The sequence below is a fragment of the Sarcophilus harrisii genome, chromosome 5 (assembly GCF_902635505.1).
Source record: "Sarcophilus harrisii chromosome 5, mSarHar1.11, whole genome shotgun sequence".
In the NCBI taxonomy this organism is placed as follows: domain Eukaryota; kingdom Metazoa; phylum Chordata; class Mammalia; order Dasyuromorphia; family Dasyuridae; genus Sarcophilus; species Sarcophilus harrisii.
This window is the reverse complement of record NC_045430.1, coordinates 211,296,200-211,319,149: the sequence shown is the minus strand read 5'-3', so window position 1 is coordinate 211,319,149 and position 22,950 is coordinate 211,296,200. Positions and strand designations below refer to the sequence as shown.

General features: G+C 35.1%; 1 protein-coding gene across 8 annotated transcripts in view; it reads left to right on the top strand.

The window, feature by feature from the left end:
* DIP2C (disco interacting protein 2 homolog C) overlaps positions 1 to 22,950 on the top strand; it is a 581,014-nt gene that overhangs the window by 484,226 nt on the left and 73,838 nt on the right. For all 8 annotated transcript variants that reach the window (XM_031939601.1, XM_012551185.3, XM_023505023.2 and 5 more), the window contains 4 exons: positions 204 to 325; positions 10,803 to 10,914; positions 11,048 to 11,157; positions 14,508 to 14,638. In XM_031939601.1, coding sequence (XP_031795461.1) covers positions 204 to 325; positions 10,803 to 10,914; positions 11,048 to 11,157; positions 14,508 to 14,638 — 475 coding nt within the window. The remainder of the gene's footprint in view (positions 1 to 203; positions 326 to 10,802; positions 10,915 to 11,047; positions 11,158 to 14,507; positions 14,639 to 22,950) is intronic.

The window sequence follows — 22,950 nt, the reverse complement described above, 5'->3', positions numbered from 1 at the left end:
TGCCCAAAAGAGTAGCGAGAATGAATGCAGTCAGTGAAACTTAACAGATAGTGACGAGGGACTGAAAAATAAGCCTGTTAAAGAGCTTAGCTGTTCAGTTAACCTTCTCCTAAGTTACTTCAAAGTAGTATTTATGCTGACAGGGGTGACTGATTAAACAATCTGATTTTCAGCTGAGAGTTTCTGTTTTGTGCTTCATGCAGGAATAGACCTAATTGCAGCTTTTTATGGCTGCCTATATGCAGGCTGTGTGCCAATAACAGTCCGACCTCCCCACCCCCAGAACATTGCCACGACATTACCGACTGTCAAGATGATTGTGGAGGTAAGGCTCTCTGGGAAGGCAGAGGTTGGCTGTATGAGCTGAAGACCAAGAGAATGCATGCTCTCTTTTGTAGTTTAGCATAAGGCTGCTCCTGTCTACATGCATTTGAAAGTTTCTGAGTCCTCATAGTATTTGGCAGGTTTTCTTTTTGCTTTTTTTTTTTTAAACAATATTTCCCCCCATTCCATGTTAAGAAAATATTTAGTGTTCATTTTTGCAAGATGTTGAGTTTTACTTTTTTCTCCCCTCTTTCTTCAAATGGTAGGCATTTTGATATAGATTATATATGTGCTATCATGTCTAATATATTTACATATTAGTCACAGTTGTGAAAGAAGAAACAGATTCAAAGTGGAAAAAAAACACAAGAAAGACTAGAGTAAGGTAAAAAAATATGTTTTGATCTGTATTTAAAATCCATCAGTTTTTTTTTATCTGGTTGTGGATAGCATTTTCCTTTGTGAGTCCTTTGTACTCATCTTAGATCATTGTGTTGCTGAGAAGAGTTGAGTCATACATAGTTGCTGATACTGCGTAAAAAGTTTCCCTGGTTCTGCTCATTACTTTGCATAAATTCATACAAGTCTTTTAAGATTCATCATTTATTATTGCATAATAGTATTTCATCACATTCATATACCACAGCTTATTCAACCATTTCCTGAATGATGGGCATCCCCTCAATTTCCAATACTTTGCCATCATGCAGGGGACTGCTACAAATATTTTTGTACCTATAAATTCTTTTTCCTCTTTTATAATTTTTGTGGAATGCAGTAGTGGTATTTCTGGATCAAAGGGCATGAACAGTTTGGTTGACCTTTGGGCATAATTCCAAGTTGATCTCCAGAATGGTTGAATTAGTTCAGAATTCTACCAAGTGTGCATTAGTGTCCCAATTTTCCCACATCTTTTCCAAGATTTATCACTTTCTTTTTTTTGTCATATTAGCCAAACCTGATAGGTGTGAAGTGGGATCTCAGAGTTGTTTCAATATGCATTTATCTAGTCAAAAGTGGTTTTAAGCACTTCTTCATATGCATTTAGATAGCTTTGATTTCTTCATCTGAAAACTGCCTGTATTCTTTAACCATTTATCAGTTGGGGAATAGCTTGGATTCTTATAAATTTGACTCAGTATTTGAGAAATGAGGGCTTTATCAGACATACTTACTTGAAATATTATTTCCCAGTTTCCTGTTTTTTTGGTTGCATTGGTTTTGTTTGTTTAAAAAAAACGCCTTTAAATTTAATATTGCATTTCATAATGCTATCTATCTCTTGTTTGGTCATGAATTCTTCCACTCCCCATAGATCTGGCAGATAGACAATTCCTTGCTTTTCTAATTTGCTTATAGTATCACCCTTTATGACTAAATCATGCATCCATTTTAGCCTTATCTTTGTGAGAGATTGGTCTATGGATAGTTTGTATCTTATTGATTTCCAATTTTCCCAGCAGTTTTTTGTTAAATAGTGAGTTTTTATCCCAAGAGCTGGTGTTTTTAGGTTTATCAAGCACTTTTACTGTGGTCATTAACTACTGTGTCTTGTGTACCAAATCTATACTATACTATTTCTTAGCTAGTGTCAGATAGTTTTCTAGCTCTGTCTTTTTGTAGTTGGATGGGTATTGCACTGAATAAGTAAATCATTTTAGTCAGAATTGTTATTTTTGTTATAGTGATGTGGCTACTGATGAGCATTATTATTTTTCCAATTGTTTATATTTGATTTTAAATATGTAAAAAGTGTTTTGTAATTGTGTTCATATACCTCCTGGGTTTGTCTTGGCAGACAAATTCTTAAGTATTTTATTTTGTTTACAGTTATTTTAAATAGAATTGCTCTTTTATGAAATTATTGATTGTTTCTATAATTTGTTATTTGATCCACTTCTTCTTTATGATAAGATTATTTAGTTTTCAATTAATTCTAATCTATTTTCCACTTCTCTTTGTGGAATGTAACTTTTATTCCATTATGATATAAAAAGAATACATTTAAATTTTATGCCTTTTTTACATTCAATTTTGAGGTTTTATGCCCTATTGTAAGGTCTGTTTTTGTGTAGGTCCCCTGTGATGCTGAGAAAAAAAGGTATATAACTTTGTCTTCCTACTCTGCTTTCTCCAAAGGTCTATCATATCTAACTTTTCTAATATTCTATTTACTTCCTTAGTTTCTTTCCTGTTTACTTTTTGTTTGGATTTATCAAGTTCTGAGAGGTCCCTTCTAGTAGTTTTGTTGTCTATCTATAACTCACTGAACTTCTAGAGGAATTTGGATTCTATACTCCTTGGTGCATATATATTGAGCTTTGGATATTGCTTCATTTCTGTGGCAGAGCTTCTTAAACTTTTCCCACTCACAACCCCTTTTTGCCTAAGAAATTTTTACACAACCCCAGGTATGTAAGTATATAAAACAGGCATACAAATCAAACATTTATTGATAATAAATCATAATTTCATAACTCCCATATTAAGTTATGAGACCTTGTATGAGATTACAAGCCACAGTTTAAGAAGCTTTGGTCTATGGTACCTTTTAGCAATAGTTTTCTTCATCTCTTTTAATTATGTCTATTTTTGCTTTTACTCTGAGATCAGGATTGATATCCCTGCTTTTTTTTTTTTTTCACTTCAGCTAAAGCATAATAGATTCTGCTCAAGCCTTTTACCTTTAGTCTCTGTGTGTCTCTCTGCTTCAAGTGTGTTTCTGTAAACACCTTATTGCAGGATTCTTAATATATTGCAGGATTCTGGTTTTTTATCTACTTTGCTATCCACTTTTTATTAATAGCATTTTATTTTTCCAAATAAGTGCAAAGATCGTTTTCAACATGTGCAATTCTTCCAAACACATTTCCATATTCATCAGGCTGCGCAAGAAAAATCAGATCAAAAGGGAAAAAACACAAAAAAGAAAAAATCAAGCAAACACCGACAACAAAAAAGGTGAAATACAACATTTTGATTCACAGTCAGCCTTGATAGTTTTTTCCTTGGATAAGGATAGCAGTTTTCATCACAAGTCTATTGAAATGGTTTTGAATCACCTCATTGTTGTGAAGAATCAATTCTATCACATAATCTTGTTGTACTATGTTACTTGTTACTGTGTACAGTGTTCTCTTGGTTTTGCTCATTTCACTTAGCTTTAGTTCTTGTGAATCTTTCCAGACTTTTCTGAAATAATGGTGCAATTTTTAAGAATTACAAGGTACAAATTTTAAGAATTCTGTAGGGATGTAAATAGTTTGGTTCTATTGAATCTCTTGTTTTCCCTTTTACTTGTTTATGCTTCTCTTGAGTCTTGATAGTGGAGGTAAAATTTTTGGTTTAGCTCTGCTCTTCTCCTTAGGAAAGCTTGAAATTCTTCTACTTCATTGAATGATCATTTCCTTCCTTAATGTATTATACTTAATTTTGCCAGGTAAGTGATGCTTTGCTATAGTCCTAACTCCTTTGCCTCCTAGAATATCATTGTCCATGACTAAGATCCTTTAATGGTGTAGCTGCCAAATCCTGTGTAATCCTGATTGTGATTCCCTGACATTTGAATTGTTTCTTTCTAGCCACTTGTAGTATTTTCCCCTTTATCTGATACTTCTGAGGCTATATTGCTCTTTGGTGTTATTATTTTGGGATCTCTTTCTTGAAATGATTGGTCAATTCTTTCAATGATGTTTTTTGTTCTCTGATTTCAGGACATCAGGGCACTTTTCCTTGATAGTTTCTTGAAAGATGCTGTGCAAATTCTATTTTTCATTATATCTTTCAGGTAGTCCAATGATTTTAATATTGTTTCTCCTAAATATGTTTTCCAGGTCAGTTGTTTTCCCCATGAGCTATTTTATAGTTTATTCTGTTTCTTTCATTCTTTTGAATTTGATTTTTGATATCTCATTTAGCCTTTAATTTCCACTTGTCCAATTTTAACTTTTATAGAGTTCTTTTCCCCAACTAGCTTTTGTACTTTCTTTTCCATTTTATCTAATATACTCTTTAAGTAGTTGTTTTCTTCAGTGCACTTTTGTATCTCTGCTCTGGGATAGAAATAGTACTATCTTACACTTCTTGTGACAGTGGCTGCAGATCTTAGTTTTTACTTATGCTCTGGATGCTTATGGGGGAACTTCATGTCTGGTGCTACATTGAGAAGATGGGAAGATAGTGGCTAATGTTGCTGGAGGTTGTAGGGGTCTAGCAACTTATCTGGTACTGAGGCCTGGGGGGAGGGTTCTGCATTTCCCCCCAGGCTATACTAAAGGGCATGGCAGTCAAGCCTCTGGAAGCTGCCTTGTGCCCAGGACTGTGCCAAAGGACATGGTGGTTCCCAGAGCTGAAAACTCCTGGCTCTTTTGGCTATACTAAAGCACATGGGGCTGGGATAACCAGTATTGGCATTTCCTCATTCTTCCTTACTGGATTTCAGGATCTTCTGATAGTTTGCTGAGCTAGGGCTTGTTGCTGGCTTGCTGAGAAGCTACTTATCCTGGACTGTGTCTTACCTTTATCTGAGAGAAATAGACTCCATTTCCCCCAAAAAAATATTCCAAGTTTCCTGGACTAAAAGATCGGTTTGCTGCATTTACTTGCTGGTTCTGCTATTCCAGAACCTGTTTTGAATGATACTTTATGGTTACCCAAAGGTGAGCATGAGAGAGTTATAGCTATTCACTGCTTATTTTTGTCATATTGGCTCCCAGAAGGAGTCTCTAGGCTTCCTTTTTAGTGTTTTAATATTAAATGGTTATCAGCCCCAGAATTCATTGCCTGAGGGGCCAAATTTGTGGTGATAAGCCATTTCATATTTAGCTGGAGTATTCCTTAGACAACAATATGACTCCAGCTTTTTTATTTTGGTAGAAAGTGGACTTCCCTCTAGAATAACCATTGAGAATGCCTCACTTTTGTGCTGTAAGTCATTACCTTAGATTAAGACAAGCTAATTTTCTTCATCTCCTTTTTTTGTCCAGAGGCATGCCTAAGAGAGAGATTAGTTACTAGAGCTATTTCAAGGCCATGTATAAATACAATTCATAGGGTATTTATTAAGTGCCAAATTTTGATGGTGGTGACACAAACAAATAGTAAAGTCAGAAGAAGCACATTAATGGACAGAAGTAATAAGGATATTATGAATATGTTGAGGATGAGGTGGAAAATCCAGAAGGGAATTATTTGGGCTTTGTCACTCAGAGATCTGGTCTAGGGAGAAATTCAAGAATCATCTGCTTGAGAGAAGAGAAGTTGTAAGTTTGATAGACTATGAAAGGAGAGCATAAAGAGAAGAAAGGAAATATTCAGGAACAGAAGATCAAGAAGATTGTGTGGAGGCAGCAAAGGAGACAAAAAATGATCATTTGGAGAATTGGAAAGAGTATAGTAATTCTGAATTTAGGGGAGGCTCTATATGGAGGTGGCAAAGGGGACAAAAAATGATTATTTGGAGAACTGGAAAGAGTGTAGTAATTCTGAACTTAGGGGAGGCTCTATATTGTCAAATTACACAGAAAAATCAATTCAAATCATCAAGTTTTTTTTGGCACAAATGCCTGTGTGTGCTAGATAGAGATACAAAGACAAAAACAAAACAGTTCCAATTTTCAAGGATCTTGAATAAGATAAGAATAAGATCTTGAATAAATAAAAAAATCATTTATTATGAAATTGTTATGTGCAAATTGTACTATATGCTGGGAAACCAATGGAAAAATATTAAGATAGTCTCTGTTCTTAAGGAGCTCACACTCTAATATAAATTCTAATGTTAACCTTCATATATATATATATATATATATATATATTTGCCTTTTATACACACACACACTTACACATACATATATTATTTATGTATGTATGTGTGTATTATAAAGGTTTCACCTGAAATGGCAAAACATGTAATGCATGATTTTCATTGGTAAAATCTTGCCAATTTCTGATGCTAAGACCATTTGAAAATGGCAGGTACTTTGAAGGTAAGAACTGACTTTTCTGGGTCTTCAGTAACTATAGCTGCAGCTCCCATAGAAGCTCCCACCTGGGAGGTGGAGCGAGAGGGCCTTTTTGGGGTTTAGTTGGCTATCAGTTGCACTTGTTAGTAGTAAAAAAGATAGACCCATTCCACACTGATCTTCTCTCAAGGATGGTTGTACAGCTTAGTCTAGAAGAAGCACTAGGGGTTTCATCTTGGAGAGAATCCAAGGCTATTGAATTCAAGATCATGAGCAGTTTCCATCAGATTCTTTTGAAATGGTGTGTTTTTACTTACCTGGAATATGCAACCTTCCTTTTCTCCTTCAGGGTCTGAATTTACATTCTACCAGAGATATAGACATATAAAGATAAGTCAATGCAAAATAATTATGGGGGCACTAATAACTAGGAGGAATCAAAAAAGGCCTCATGTCATTTGCATCTGAGCTGTATCTTAAAAGGCAGTAGTGATTTCAAGAGGTAGAAGTAAGATATGAGAATATTGTGTGCATAGGAATCAGAATATCATGTACAAAGAAGTTAGTTTGGCTGGAATGTATTACATATGAGGAGGAGTGATGTGAAGTAAATCTGAAGGAACATATTGGAACCAGATTGTGAGAGGGCCTAAATGCCAAATTAGGATGATAATGATTTATAAAGGCCATTGGAACTGCCAACTGTTGGTGACCAGTGAATGAGCTGTTTCAGAGTATTGATGTGGAAAACAAGTTTCAAGCTGTGGCAGGAACAGAAAAGGTAAGGGAATGTCAGTACTTGAAGGCAGAAGAACACAGAGAAGACTTCTCTTCCCATTTGTCAGAATTGTTTGTGGATAGATAAGGAGGATACAAAGAATTTATAGAAGTCGAGATTTGGAAGGGGCCTTGAGGGTCACTTTTAACCTAAACTGTTCATCAAAAGTTGCATGCTTGATTAATGGTCATCCAGTTTTTTGCTCAGAGATGTCTTAGGAGGGAGGCTTGTTATTTTTCTGGGCAGCTCAATCCACTTTGGGAGCTCTCTAATTGTTAGGAAGATTTCTCTTAGTGTCAAACCAAAATTTTCTAGATGTGTCTTCTGGAGGCAGAGTAAATATAATCTCCTTCACAGAGTAGACCTTCACCAGCCTCTTTGCTGTCCCTTGGATATTCTCCAAATTATCAGTGTCCTTTAACAGTGATACCTAGCACTCAATCCAACCCTCTGCATAAGGTCTAACAGGGACAGAGTACAGTGAAACTTTGGCATCTTTGTTTCTGAAACTATACCTCTCTTAATGAAGCCCAAGATCTCATTAGCTTTTTTAGGTTGCCATCTTATACTACGGTCATATTGGAATTTGCAGTCCACTAAAATCACCAGATCTTTTTCAGCACCACTACTCTCTATTCATGCTTCCATCTATTCCTGTCTTTTTTTGTGAAGCTAATTTTTGTTAGGTAGAGGAAAGACTTTAAATTTATCCTTACTGGATTTCATCTTATTAGATATGTCAATGCTGTCATCTCTCAAGGGCCTTTTCAATTCTGATGCTACTATCCATCCACTGTGTTAGATGTACCTTCTGGCTGTGTATCAGGAGAGATTAAGTACACGACAGAGCGGGGTATATGGTTGTTGGAAACAATATTATGAAAAAGACATCATAGAACAGACATAGGGACCGAAAGTAACCTTAGAGAAGTCTAGGATTACCACTTCTTTGACCAAAGGGAAGAAGTAGACTGTGGATAATAATGCTAAGTTTATAGGGACAGATTTAACAAAGCTCATATTTCATTGAAACAGGAAGGCAAGTTATCTTTGTGGAGATGCTCTTGGGGGCTTGAAAATAGAGAGAAAAATCTGGAGTAATCACTCTAGGAAATGAGACTATAAGTTGGTTACAGTACAAGAATTGTCAAGTGACACTGAGGACCCACCTGGGTTTTCTGTTTGAGCCACAGTGAAATGAGATAATATTTCTTAAAGAAGTTTTCTCTGATATGTCAAAAGCATTATTTTCCTTTTGTTAGCTGTGGATAAATATTTCTGCAGTGTGTCCTGATTGAATATGAGTCATTTTGGTGTATTATCTTCTGGAAGAGAAGTCAACAGGATTTAATCAATCAACAAATATTTATGAAGCCTCAACTATGTCTTACACCCTGTGCAAAATATGGGATACACATTTATAAAGAACGAAGCAATCATTACAATATGAAAAGATCTTAGATTCTAAAGGGGAGGAGAGAATAACAAATACATGTGAAAATGTAGTGAGCGTAGCATATGTGATAGATGTATGGAACAAGGAAGTTTAGTAGGAAGGACACTAACATTTTTGAGAGAGATTAGGAATGATTTTGTGTAGAAGATTGTATTAGAGATATGTCTAAAGAGGACAATTATTCAATGAGCTGGGAGTGAGGATGCAGTACATTTAGTACATGAGGAATGGCTATCACAAAGGCATCGAGTGAATGATGAACAAAAACACATCAGTTTAACTGTCTCCCAGAGTACAAGGGAAAGAATAATGTCCAAATGAAGTTGGAAAGATAGGTTAGAGCCAGATTGTGTTGGGTTTTGAGTCAATTCTAAAGGCAATAGGAATCCACTAGAATTGGTTGAGTAAGATGATCAGATCTTTCTTAAGGAAACATAATCAACTTTATGTATTGGGCAAGGAATATTATCTCAAATTTAAAGAGCTTTTTTGAGAATCAAAGGAATAGTTATTGCTTGACAGGTGGAGATGACATTTAGAATAAGAATAATATAGAGATAATAAAAATAATAATAGCCTCTTCCTTCCCCATAGGGAGCAGTTCATTCATATGTCCTTTTTAGAGTTTGAGTTGTCAGGTAAAGTTCTGTTCAACTCAACAAATATTTATTAAACTCTACTATAAATCAGGCATTTTATCAAGCCTGTGGATACTAAGAATAGAAAGTGACAGACTCTGCCCTGAAATATATTACCAAGAGGATGTAATGTAAAAACACATACAAAGCTATACAAAATGATTTTAAGGGTAAGAAAAAGGGTATTAATACTTGGGGGTCATTAAGAAAGGAATCTTGGAGGAGTTTCACCAGAACTATGCTTTGAAAGAAAATGATGGATTATAAATAAGAGGTAGAGATGACATCTCAGGGGCAGCTAGGATAAAGTGCCAGACCTGGAAACAGGAAAGCTCATCTTTCCAATACGGCCTGAGATACTTACTAGTTTGCCTTGGTTTCCTCATCTGTAAAATTAGCTGGAAAAAGAAATGGAAATCATTCCATTGTAAGAAAGATCAAGAAAACCCCAAATAAAATCACAAAGAATCAGACATGCCTGAAAAATAACTAAACAACCTGATATTCCAAGGATGGAGAGAATCCCATATTCTACATTAGATCTAACATTGATAGAGAGAGGAATTTACATGATGAGTTTTCCATCATGCTTTATCCTAACATGTTTATATTAGGTCTTCCCTGGGAAGAAATTGCTCTCCTTAACCCATATTCATTAGTAAGAGCTTTGGTTTGTTCATATTAGGCAATGGGATTTATCACTAAGAGTGGAAAAATCACTTCATTGGAGGTCAAAGAGTCTGGTTTTGAATCCCAGGACTGTTACTTACTACTTATGTGACCTTGGACAATTTTTTTTATTTATTCCTGTTTCTTTATCTCTAAAAGGAAAGGGTTGGACTAGCTTATTTCCAAAGTGCCTTTTAATTCTAAAGCCTATCATTACATAGAATGCACACCCATATATAAATTCACACACCATAACTATATATTATTCCAATATAATTTACCGTTCTCTCTCTGTATCTTGCACATACTTATACAAGTATTTCTCATTACCAGGTGAGCTCCTTAAAGGCAGGGATTGTTTTATCTATCTGTTTTGGCACATATAGTAAGCACTTGATAACTGCTTGTTGGTTGGCTAATAAATGTAAAGGTGTTAGACTTTTTCACCACAGCAATCCTCATTTTTAAGTCCCAGCTTCTTAAAATGTGGTCCACAAGCTCATACGGGGTTTCATAAACTGAATGTGGGGACCATGAAATTATGATTTATTAGTACTAAATGTTTGGCTTGCTTACCTATCTTATATACAGGGGGTCACATAAAATTCTCTTGGGTGAAAAGGGGTCACAAGTAAAAAAAAGTTGAAGAAAACTGATTTAGGTAATACTGTACCTTACACATAAAATATTATTAAATATTTGTTATTAAAGGCATCTAGTGTAGTAATTACAGCATTGGGTCTCAGTTTCCTCATCTGTAAAATGAGGATAATAATAATAGCACAACTCTGTGAAATAGATACTATTATTATCAGACTTTAAAGTACTTTAAAGTAAATAAGTAAATTAATCACTGGTATTAATTATTCTTTTAAATTTGATTTTTACTTATTCATTCTGTTATTGATTCGATTTGACTTTCTCTCCTTTTACTTGCATGTTACTAAATGCCTTGTCATTTTCCTGCCCCTTAGGTGAGTCGTTCTGCTTGTTTGATGACAACACAACTAATATGCAAATTGTTAAGATCCAGAGAGGCAGCAGCAGCGGTGGATGTCAGAACGTGGCCCCCCATACTGGATACAGGTAAACAAATTCATCAATTGGCATTTACAGTGGACTGTTTAGATCGCTTTTGAAGCTAAAATACTCTACTTCTTTTCTTTGAATATTCTAAAATTGAAGCCAGACATGTTAAAGCTTCTGTTTTGGTCTCCAGATGATTTGCCAAAGAAGCGGCCTGCCCAAATCTACAAACCTTCTAACCCAGATACACTGGCTTATCTTGACTTTAGTGTATCCACAACTGGAATGCTAGCTGGAGTAAAGGTAAGTTTTACATTCAACACAACTTGCATAGCTCTCTCAAGCCTATAAAGCTCTTTCATTTGTTTTGGAGCATAATGTTTCACATAGGATCATATACGCATAAAAATCTGTTAAAACCTTAAAAATGGTAGTAAGTAAAAGAGAAGACAACTGTATGGTGCAGGCAGATAGAACACTAGACTTGCAAACAGGGAGACTTCAGTTCAAATTTGACTTTAGATTCTTATTAACTGTGGGACCCTGAATACATCATAACCTCTCTCTACCTCAGTTTTCTCAATTCTGATATCAGGATAATAATGGTACCTATTTCCCAGCATTGTGAGTAATATTTCTGAAGCACTTTGCAAACTTTAAAGTTCTATATAAATGCTATTACTTTTATTATTGATAATTTAGTGAACTGTTTTCATATCTCCCCTAGTATCCAGCCATGTATTTTGCACATAGTAAGTGCTTGATTAGAAGTCAATATAGTGCAATGGAAAGACCTTTTCCAACTGTTTCTTCTCTCCCAAGTTCTAGGCTCACATTTCCAGCTGTTAGTTTGATCTATTATCTGTTGCAATAAACAAACAAACAAACAAACAAAAAAACACAGTAATCCAACTTAGAATTTAACATGTGCCAAATGGAATTAACATATGACAGTTAATGTGACTGGCAGTGTCAGAACTTCAAAATTATTTCAGCAAGTAAGGACATTAGGCAAGAATCAAAAGGGAAAAAAAAATCAATCACAATAAGAATGGATTAAGATAGACTAAGCATGATTAATTAGCAATTCATCTGAAAAGGACTGGCCTGGGAATAAAAATTCATTTCCCCCAAAACACTTCACTTTCTTTCCTGTTGATAGTTGTTATTGATTTCAATCATATCCAACTTTTTTTTGACCTCATTTGGGGTTTTCTTGGCAAAAAAATACTGCCATTTCCTTCTCTAGCTCATTATACAGATGAGGAAACTGAGGCAAAGGGAGTGCCCAGGGTTATACAAGTAATACGTGTCTGAAACTGTCAGCACTCTATTCACTCTGTCATCCAGCTGCCCCTTTCTATTGGTACTACTACCCTACTTGTTCCAAAAGCTCAAAACTTTGGAATTCCCATTGATTTTATCTTCTCCTTCATCAAGTTGACATATATCATTGATTTTATTTCTTAAATAGTCCTTTACCCTTCCTTACTTTTCCAATTCCAGTACCTCACTCTAATTCAGTCCCTGATCACCTCGTCATAGAACTATTATAATAATCTGATAATTGATTTCCCTGTCTTTAGGCTTTTATCATGCTATTCTATCATTCACGGTATTGTTAGCCTGGTTTTCAAACAATACCACAACTTGGCTTTTACCTACATGTACAACTTTATTTTACTTTATTTTCACAATTTGTACTAAGTAATAGCCAAATTGGATTATGAGCTATTCTCGAATCACATTGTGTCTTTCCCACTTCTTTCAGAGAAGTCTTCTGTGTTTGGAACAGACTTACTTTACAAGTCTGTCTGTTCGCTTTCTCTTCTTCTTCTTAACTTAAAGTGATTTCTCCCTTTCCAAATCTCTCATTTCTACATTTGACCTTTCCTATGTTTTTATCACATGCTGTTCATTCAATTACTTAAGCTTTAATCGTGTAAAACTATACTAAGACTTGGAACACCATATTTTATGTTCAATTTATTTTATCTTACTAGATTACAAGCTCCTTGAGGACAGAGGTTGTGATATTTTTAACTATATATTTCCAGCACTTCCCATAATGCCTTCAACTATGTAGAGAGTTAAAAAATGCTTAATGAATTGAATAAAATTCTGCTTTCCATTTAACATCAGGCACCTGCTTGAAATTCAGTCAATTCCAGGCCTAATATTGTCCCTTTCTCTATTGTATTTCCTTCCAGCTGGCTTGGCTAGATAGATGGCCTCTTCCAAGAAAATTAATTGTTTTGGTTGTAAATTACAGTGTTTATCTGCTATGCACAGCACATATCATATACTGATTGAGAGTCTAGTGGCAAGAGTGTAATTTTGGATTTGGCTGAGGATGGATGCCCAGGTGCATCATAACTGGTGATGTTGGAAACAGGGATCATAAGATCCTTGATCCAAAGCTTAGAAGGGGAATATTGGAGTCCTACTAGTCTAATCCCTTGTTTTATTTTAATTTTTTTATTAAGGAGAGTAGAGAAAAACATCATATTTATCACATTTAATATGACTTTGTAGGTCATTCACATTTGGAAACTTAAAAATCGGGTTTGTGGTTGCTTTTTCTATTTTGTAGCACAATTTTTTGTGAGGCAATTGGGGTTAAGTGACTTGCCCATGGTCCCACAGTTAGGAAGTGTTAAGTGTCTGAGGTTGGGATTGAACTCAGATCTTCCTGACTTTAGAGCCGGTATTCCATCTACTGTGCCATCTAGCTGCCTCACTAAAAACTTCTAAAAAACTTCAGGAAAGCATAACCATTAACATGGTTCCATTATTCTGGAAGAATGGGAAAGTCTTAGATGAAAAGGAAACTAGTTGATTGTTTATCAACAAACAGGAGATCTATACTTCTTAAGAAATCATGCTTTTTTAATACTAAGACTAAATAGGTACCCTTTACTCTGATTCCTGCTGTATAAAATTGGTCAAAAGTTTGTTCAGATCTTTCGTTTTCACTGCTTTGCATATTATAGCAGTACTAAATATATCAGGATTTAACAATTGACTGTTTTCAATCCCATTATCTCTATAGCAACCCTGTAAAATAGGCAGACCAGCTATTAATACTACCATCTTAACAAAAGAAGAAACTGAGGCTGAGACAGGTGAATTGATTTGCTGAGAGTGAAAAGTGGTAGCAAAACACATTTCTATACATTTTTCCCATTCCATCTTGACCTTGATGAACAGAAGTTTTTTGATTTTTTGGGGGGGAGGGAGGAGTGAAAAGAAACAATCACTATTATATCCCCTTTCTATCTAGTATATAATAAAAAAATAAATAATGGTGGGAAAACAAATCTAGGGGTTTTTCTACTTTGTCACAGTCTCCTAAGGGAGAATAAAGCAATAGTGAAGAAAGAATACTTCTCTTATTCCCAAATGATACTTCCTTGTGTACCTGGACATATCTGCATGTAGATTCCAGTCACATGATGTAAGTGGCAGAGTACTGGCTTACTAACCCATCAAACAGGGCTGAATTTCCAGATGTTTTCAGTGGGTCTAATAGTAGCTCACTCCCACTAACTCCAGCACAACTTCAAATTAGCTGTTAGAGTCGCTATCCCAGGTGCTGAAAGGCCTACTTTTATTAGGCAATGATTTTAGTTGATTGCTTTTTTGTCTTATAGATGTCCCATGCGGCCACTAGTGCCTTTTGCCGTTCTATTAAGCTGCAGTGTGAACTTTACCCCTCTAGAGAAGTGGCTATCTGTTTGGACCCTTACTGTGGGCTTGGGTTTGTCCTCTGGTGCCTCTGCAGGTAAGATTCCTCTGATTTTTAAGGAAAAACACGTTTTTCTTAAGTGTTTTCTTAAGAGTTTTTAAATATCATTCCTTAATTTACTCAGTGAACATTTATTAAGCACTTATATGCAAAAGCACTCTTATCACTTTAGAAGTGACTAAAACACTTCTCTTCTGGCACCAACCATAGGTATTCCAGTTAGAACAATTACAATTTGAAAAAACAAGCAGCCCAGAGTAATTGGAATATTTTAAAGATTTTGCTGTATGCCAGGGTGTATTAGTGCTATGAATAATAAATGATTTCAGAGGATGTAGCTTAAAACATTCAGGTTTTCAGACATTGACCAGTTTGGCTTAGCTCTATGTAGACCTTCTTGATGAGAAAATAAGAACAGCAGTTTTATAGGGCATTTCTGTCTTCATTGGGCTAAGTATTAATGAATCTCAAACCCAGAGAACAGCTGTGGAGCAATTTGTCTCCCCAGCAAACTTTTATGTCTGAAGTTTTCTGAAATTCAGCAAATGAAGCAATGCCAAATTTCCAGAACTATCTTTGTGTTTTTCTTGGTTTCAGTCATTATGGTAAACAAATACCTCTGAAATTAATTTTTATATTTGAGGTATATGGTAGCTTTTAATTTTGCCCAATTCCTCCTATTCTTCCCCCCTTTTGAGTCCCACTCCTTTATTTTATAGATGGAGCTAAGCCTCAGATGAAGAAGTTATTTGTTCATAAACTCAGATAAGTAGTAGTAAGTAGTAAAACCAGGATTCAAATTGAGTGCTTTTGGTTCTAAATTTTATGCTTCAGTTTTTACTATATTGTGGTGCCTCCTAGAATACAACATATTTTGCTCAAAAATTGTGACCTTGGGGCTGGTAAAAAGAAAGGTACAAAAGTTATAGGTCCTTCTGTTCTTTAAAATTCTCTGAAGAAAAGGAACTTTAAAGAAGTTATAAAAGAGTAGAGACTGCGATATGAGCAACCTGTTCTTCAGTGCATAGGTTTTGGAACATCTAGACCTGACATTTCTAAAGCAACAAATTGTTCAGGAGCATATAAGGATTTTTTTGTCTGTAATCTTGCTATGCTTTGGCAAGATATTTATTTTGCCAAAGACCCAACAGTGACTAATATGCACAACAAGGAAAGAATAATTAGCAAATTTATGACTCACGCTTTCTGCTTATTACATTCTGTTACAAGGACTAATTTTTGGTTTCCTAGAATAAATATTTCTACCTTCGTCACTAGTCATTAGTAACACACATACACATGCACATACACACACACACACACACGTTTTCTCTCTTACATATGTATGTGTACACATCTACATAAAGAGATTTCTTAAATGTTCTTGAATATTATTAATTTATTTAAAGAATATTTATTAAGCACCTGTTATATGCAAAGCATTATATCAGAAGATAGTTTAGATAAGATACAGTTCTGGCTTTCAACAAGTTTACAGTCTAGAAAACTAAACTTCTTAAGAGCAAATCTCCATTCCCCCTCCCCCCATATTTCTGAAAATTGTCTTCTATCCTGTATTTCATGGAGTGGGGGGGAACAGGCAAGAACTTTTATCAAAAGAATAAATCAGCCATCATATAGATGAGATCATTCTCTTTTTTTATAAAGCTTTTTTATTTAAAAAAAAAATACATAGACAGTTTTTGACATTTACCCTTGCAAACACCTTGTGTTCCCAATTTTTTCTGCCTCCCTTTCTCCATCCCCTTCCCTAGGTGGCAAATAATCCAATATGTGTTAAATATGTACAATTCTTTTATACATATTTCCACAATTATCATACTGCACAATAAAAAATCAGATCAAAAAGGAAAAAAATGAGAAAGAAAACAAAATGCAAACAAACAACAACAATGAAAGTGAAAATACTATGTTGTGATATATAGTTGGTCCTCTCTCTGGGTGCAGATGGCTCTCTCCATCACAAGCTCATTGGAACTGGCCTTGAATTACCCATGAAGTCATACTCGAAGTGGGACATTTTGTGCTCAATCAACTTCATTTAGTTTTTCCTAATGTTAGTTACTCATGTTGTACCATAGTGCCTTATATAAAGCAGTTACTTAATAAATGCTTGTGGATTTGAACTGAATTTAATAGCACTGAAAAAGAACCAAGGAAATAGAACTAAAAAAGAAAATTCTGGAAGTCCTATGAAAATATTGGGGAGAAATATGATCAACTTTAACTTTCATTTAAGAAATTCCACAGAGGAGTGATTAAGCATTTTTGACACCTGACTCTGAAAACATAACAATCTTTGATTGTGAGAGGGTGACTGTTTAAAATAGAACTGCTCCAAAGATCATGCAAGGCAATCCAATTAAGTCCATGGTTAAGCCTTTTTCACAAATGGATACTGAACAAAATTTTGCATTAGTAAAAATATTATGTTCTAATTCTTGTAAGTAGCTCAAAAATGATAAGAGGTATAATGTCTCCCACTGGATAATTATGATTTATGAGATACATAAAGCATATGCTTGTTAGACCTTGTCCCTATTACCTTGGTATATGATCCCATTTTCAGCCCAGAAATTGTTCTCTTATTATCCTTTCAACAGAAGTAAATTTTCTATTATTCCAATTTGTTCCTGCTTAATCATGCTGCCTTGGGGCTTTAGTCTGAGTTAACACACCAGCTTATAGTACTCTAAAAAGGTCTTATTCAAAGCCACAATGAGATATAGATTTCTAGGTTGGTCCTAGAGCTATTCCAACACATTACTTGAATTGTATACATGGTACACAAAGTGAGATTCAGAAAATTGTGGCTACCTTCAGAGCAAATCCATGGTAGCTTACATACAACTTACTGAAATCAGAAATCACCCCTTCTTGATTTTTGTCAATTTGCAGTATGTCAGATTACTAACATTGTAGAAAGGGGATATGCATTTGTACATGTCAGATCTATGAGAATTCATTACAAATTTTCCTTCTAACAGCATTATTAAAGATCCTTGCCCAAAACCAAAACAAGGATCTGAATTCAGTAATTAACATTATAGGTGTGATCCTGGTAGAATACAATCTATTATCTTGTTCTATCTCCCTTCTTTTTTTTTTTTTTTTTTTTTTTTTTTTTTTTTTTTTTTTTTTTTTTTTTTTTTTTTTTTTTGCTGAGGCAATTGGGGTTAAGTGATTTTCTCAGAGCCACACAACTAGGAAGTGTTAAGTGCCTGAAACCAGATTTGAACTTAGATCCTCCTGACTTCTGGGCTTGTGCTCTAACCACTTCCTCATCTAGCTGCCCCCTGTCTCTCTTCTTTGAAAAGGCAGTGACACTGATGGAAAGCAAATCAGGCAGAGGAGAAAAAAGACCAACAACAGCTTTCACAAACGGGAAAAATAAATGAGTGTGGCAATCACTGCCAGTGTGTAAATATTTTGGGGGGAGAGACGGAAACAAAGGAGAAATTAGTAGAAAATAGAACAAACCACATACAGTGTGCATGACCCCCAAAGCAGAGGTAGCATCATAGTAGTATTAACCCTCCTGTGTATATGATCCAAGCTAGGGAGAATTTTTGCTTTCTAATACTATGAGTGATTCAGACTCTAAAAATCACTTTTGGAATAATACCATCTCTGAAAGATGGTTACTTCTGAAGTTTAAAGAAATTATCTTTATAAAGTGAGGATCATAGGCAAGTTGGCAAATAAGGTCGCTCTATATTTTAAGAGGAAGATCTGATTTTAAAGACTATCCAATCTGTCTTTGAACAGAGTTACTACTAAAAAATTCAGTCTGAAAATTCTAGATTTCACTGTATTCAAAGAAACATCAGAGAATATTTATTCTAAATAGGATCTGAATAGAAATCCTATATTGGAAGATCTCAAATGATGAGGAACTCAATACCTCTCATTTTGTCCTATTTCACTTTTACAAAACTCAGGAAGATTTTCATAGATATAAGATATAAGCTCATAGATCTGTCTCTATCTCTCAATTGTTGTAGTCCTACCCTATGAATTCAAGCAAAACATTGCCCCTCCACAGCAACATACCCCAAGAAATCTTTCTATCTCTAGACTAAACACTCCTAGGTTCTTGCCATTGTAATTCTAATCACTTTCCTCTGAAGAGTCACATTAAAAAACATAACTCTCAGAACTATACACTGGCCTGACTTAGGCTAGAAGGCAGCAGAATTTTCACTTTCCTCTTTCTGAACATTTTACTTCTCTTAATGTAGCCTGTTAACCTTAGCTTTGGGGGCTTTTCTTGACTCTTATTGTACCCATGGTCCACTAAGCCTCCCAGGTTTTTTAAACATAAACTGCTTCCTAGCCCTAGCTTGCCTATTCTGTACTTGTGCAATTAATGTTTTGAATCTAAGGATAATGCCTTATATTTATTCCTATTAAATTTAATCTTATTAAATTTGGCCTGTCATATCCTATTGAGATTCTTTTTTGGAATTTGAGTCATTTAGTAATTAGCCATCATTCCTTTCCATCATCACTATATTTAATAAACTTGTCTTCTATTCTTTTATCAAAGTCATCGTAAAAATTATTTTAAAATAAAACAAAATTAGGAGGGACACATCCCTAAGTCTCTCTAATAAAAATATTAGTTGGTGCAGAAAACAGAGCAGTAGGTTTAAAATCAGAAATCCAGATCTGGCCCTAAAGGCTAGTTAGTTGTGTGACTATGGGCAAACCACTTAATCCGTCTGCCTTAGTTTCCTTAACTGTAAAATGGTGATAATAATATCAAGGTTGTTGTGAGGATCAAATGGTATAGGTACTAATAATATATTTTAAAACACTTAGCACAGGCATATAGTAGGTGCTATATCAAGCAATACTTTTTCTCCCCCCTCCTCTATATATGAGCCACTGTCCTTTAAGAATCCACATGCTGTTATTCTATTGTTCTTTGCTGTTTCTATTAATCCATAGCATTATTTTAACAAATGTTATAATATCAACCTACTAAGAAAAGAATTTATATGCTATTGGGGAGTGGGGAAAAGAGAGGGGGGAGGATAAAGAGGGAACAACATATACAATAGTAAATGTTGAAGGAAGGAGGGAAGAAGAAAGAAACCAATATCCACTTATAACTACCTTCTAGTGTCATATGCTTACAAATATTATCTCATTTGATATTTAAAATAGTTTTGAGAAGTTGGTGTTATTATTATCCCCATTTTACAGTTGAGGATCCTAAAGTTAGCAGGTTAAATGATTTATCTAGGGTCACACAGCCAGTGACTATCTGAGGCTATATTTGAACTCAGGTTTTTATGATCCATAAAGTGGATCCAGGTCCACTATGCTCTACCTCTACCATATGGAAAATTAAGCATGGAGAGAATACCAATATGGAATGGAATCAAGAAAGATTTCATAGAAGAAGTAGCACCTGCACTTGGTCTTAAGAAAAGATAGGGATTGTGAGAGGTAGAGATGAGAAGACTCTGATATTCCAAAATAGGGATTGAATATATAAAAAGCATGAAGTATCACATTCATGTAGCAATTAATATCCTCTAGCATCTGGCTGAGATGTAGTTTTTAAAGAGAAATACTAGAAAATAAAGATAGGCAGAGAGATAAAAGCTAGACTGTAGGTCTTTTATCCAAGTCTAAGGAGTTTATATTTTATACTACAGGCAACAGGAAGCCAGGGGAAATCTGGGAAGTGAAATGATCAGTTCTGTGTCTTGGGAAGATTATTTTGGCAACTGAATTAAAAAGGGGAGAGACTGGAAACAATAAAGCCAATTTGCAGACTGTTACAGAAATGAAAGATATAGGTGATTAGTGCCTGAGCCCAGGTTGTTAATGTATGTGTGAAGAAAAGGGGACAGATGCTATGTTATGAGGCATGATAATTATGTATGAAGGTTAAGGAAAAAAGGAAGACTCAGGGACAACTCCAAGGTAACCTGGGTGCTAGGAGACTAGCCAAGTCCACAAATGACCTTTAAAGGAGAAGGGGAGGTTGTGAAAAGAGAAATAATTCTTTCCATTTTGATCATTCAATTTGAGATGCCAAGGAACATCCCCCAAGAAGAAATATCTCCCAAGTATTTATCAATGTGTAACTAGAAAATATTAATATATTCATGATGGCTATCTAGATTTGGAAGTCATTTATGGGAGATGATATATGAACCCATTAGAATGGATGATCTCTAGGGGAGAGTTTCTAGAGACAAAAGAAAAGAGAAGGTTCAAGATGGAGAAATATTTCTAGCAAAAGGATTCTAGCAGTAAATGAGACCAAAAAATCATTCAGCCAAGTGGTGAACTAGGAGAAAACAAGTGTCATCCCTACCAACAGAGGGGAAAAAACTGTCTCAGTTAATAACGGTATCAAAAGCAGGTCAAAAAAATAAATAAAGATCGAGAAAAAGGCCATCAAATTTAGCAATTAAACAATCACTTATTTTCAGTTTCAATTTCCTATCAGCCATTTTTGTTTTATTCTTCCAAATGTGAAGAGCATTCTCCAAAAAATGAAAAATAAAGATTTGAATAGTTCTGTCTTCTTTTTTGCTATTATCTTGTTCCCTCTTACTCATGGTCATCTGCTTTATTCGGGAAGCCTTTTGACCCTCTTGATCTCATTATCATTCATCATCAATTCTGGCTCATTCTGAGCTTTAGAATTTCTGTTTCTTAGTATTTTTATAGGACCATCAGTCCTTTGTACTCCCTCCCCCCAACACACACCTACACACTCAGTTATATATTTTTGATTCTCTCATCTCCATGTTTTTGTCAGTGAATTTACTGAGCATTTGTCTCTTCTGTTCTCCCTTATTGTAATCATTTGTGTTTAATGAGAATTTCATTCTTGAGCTTCTCTCATTCCTCCTGAGCCAATTCTCCCTGTAGAATTTTAGGTCAGGGACTCCTACCTACCTTTCTCTGAAATTTTTCAGAAGTGTTAGTAACAGCAAAAGCTCAAAAGAGATTTGAGATTTGAGTTCCAGTAATCTGGTTACTGTTGACAGGCAGCACACTTAGGGTTCAGTGCTCATCTTCAGACTTTGTTTTCATTGAAAGCTAGATAACCACTTTCTCTAAGCTGGCATATGTTAGAATTTTACTCCATTTCATCTAAGTCCTTTTGATTTTAAGGCAAACTTCTGAAAGCATTTTCACATCTATTACTCTATGTGAGTGTCCTAACAAGCGCTTGACACTAGTGAGTTCTGAATAAATTCTTAGTGACTGACAATAACATTGTGCAATAGAGCAGATCAGAAACTGAGGTGAAGAAAATGTTTGTGACTTGCTCAGAGTCACACAGAAAACCATTTCTTCTGATTCTTAGTTTGGTGCTTTTACTGTTCCATGCATGGATTGCAATCAGGATTAAGTCATGTTCTTCAGATCAGAGAGAAGACAACAGTGTGGGCAGGGCTTGAGATGAGGTGTGTATTTCTGGTCCCATTGTGAAGTCTCAGTTTTGTTTTTGACATTGTCATATGGTTGTCTACTGAGACACCATGATGCAACAAATTATGCGCTGTAAAATCACTACAATTCACTTGGGAAGAGGAAATAAGCCATTTATTTCCAAACAAATATCCTTGCCAGCCAAGCATGTGTGACAAAAAGGAGTATTTCACAAAAACACATGCAAGTTTAATGATGGGTACATATTCAATTAAAATGCAATTAACAATACTTAGCATTTTCCATTTTCTAAGTACTTTATAAACAGTGACTAATCCTTAATACCCCTCATGGCTAGGTAAGTTTAGTTGCGTCCAGAAAGTCATCATTAGAGCTGAATTTAAAACCCAGAATATCCCTAAATCCCTATTTTACACTCAAGTCACCTCCTTCACACACATGTAATCAAAGAAAAAGCTTTCCAATTCCTAATTCACTTTAGGTTGAGAGCCTAAAGCCATCATGTATTGCCTGCAAACTTTCTGTCCGAACACAAGACTTCCTCCTTCAGCAGGACCAGTACTTTAGGGACTGGGAGAAATTAATTTAGGGTAAAAAAAAGAGTTGTAAAAGCCATTTAATGTGCAGGTATTCTCACTTTTTAAAAAGTGTAAGTCAGAAAAAAACCCTTTGCTTACCTAGGAGTTGCAAAGGATCTCTTACATCCATATTAATAGTTACCTGAAGTTCTTATCTCAGGATCTGCCTCTCTCCTCCTAGGTCCCTCCCTGTCAGTTTCCCCAAATTATCAACAAGTTTCTAATTCAATATGTTATTTTCCATTTGGAAAAAAAAAATCTTGTGGCAATTGTTGTTGTTTTAAAGCTGAATTTTAGAACAAGTTCACTGAGAACAGTTCC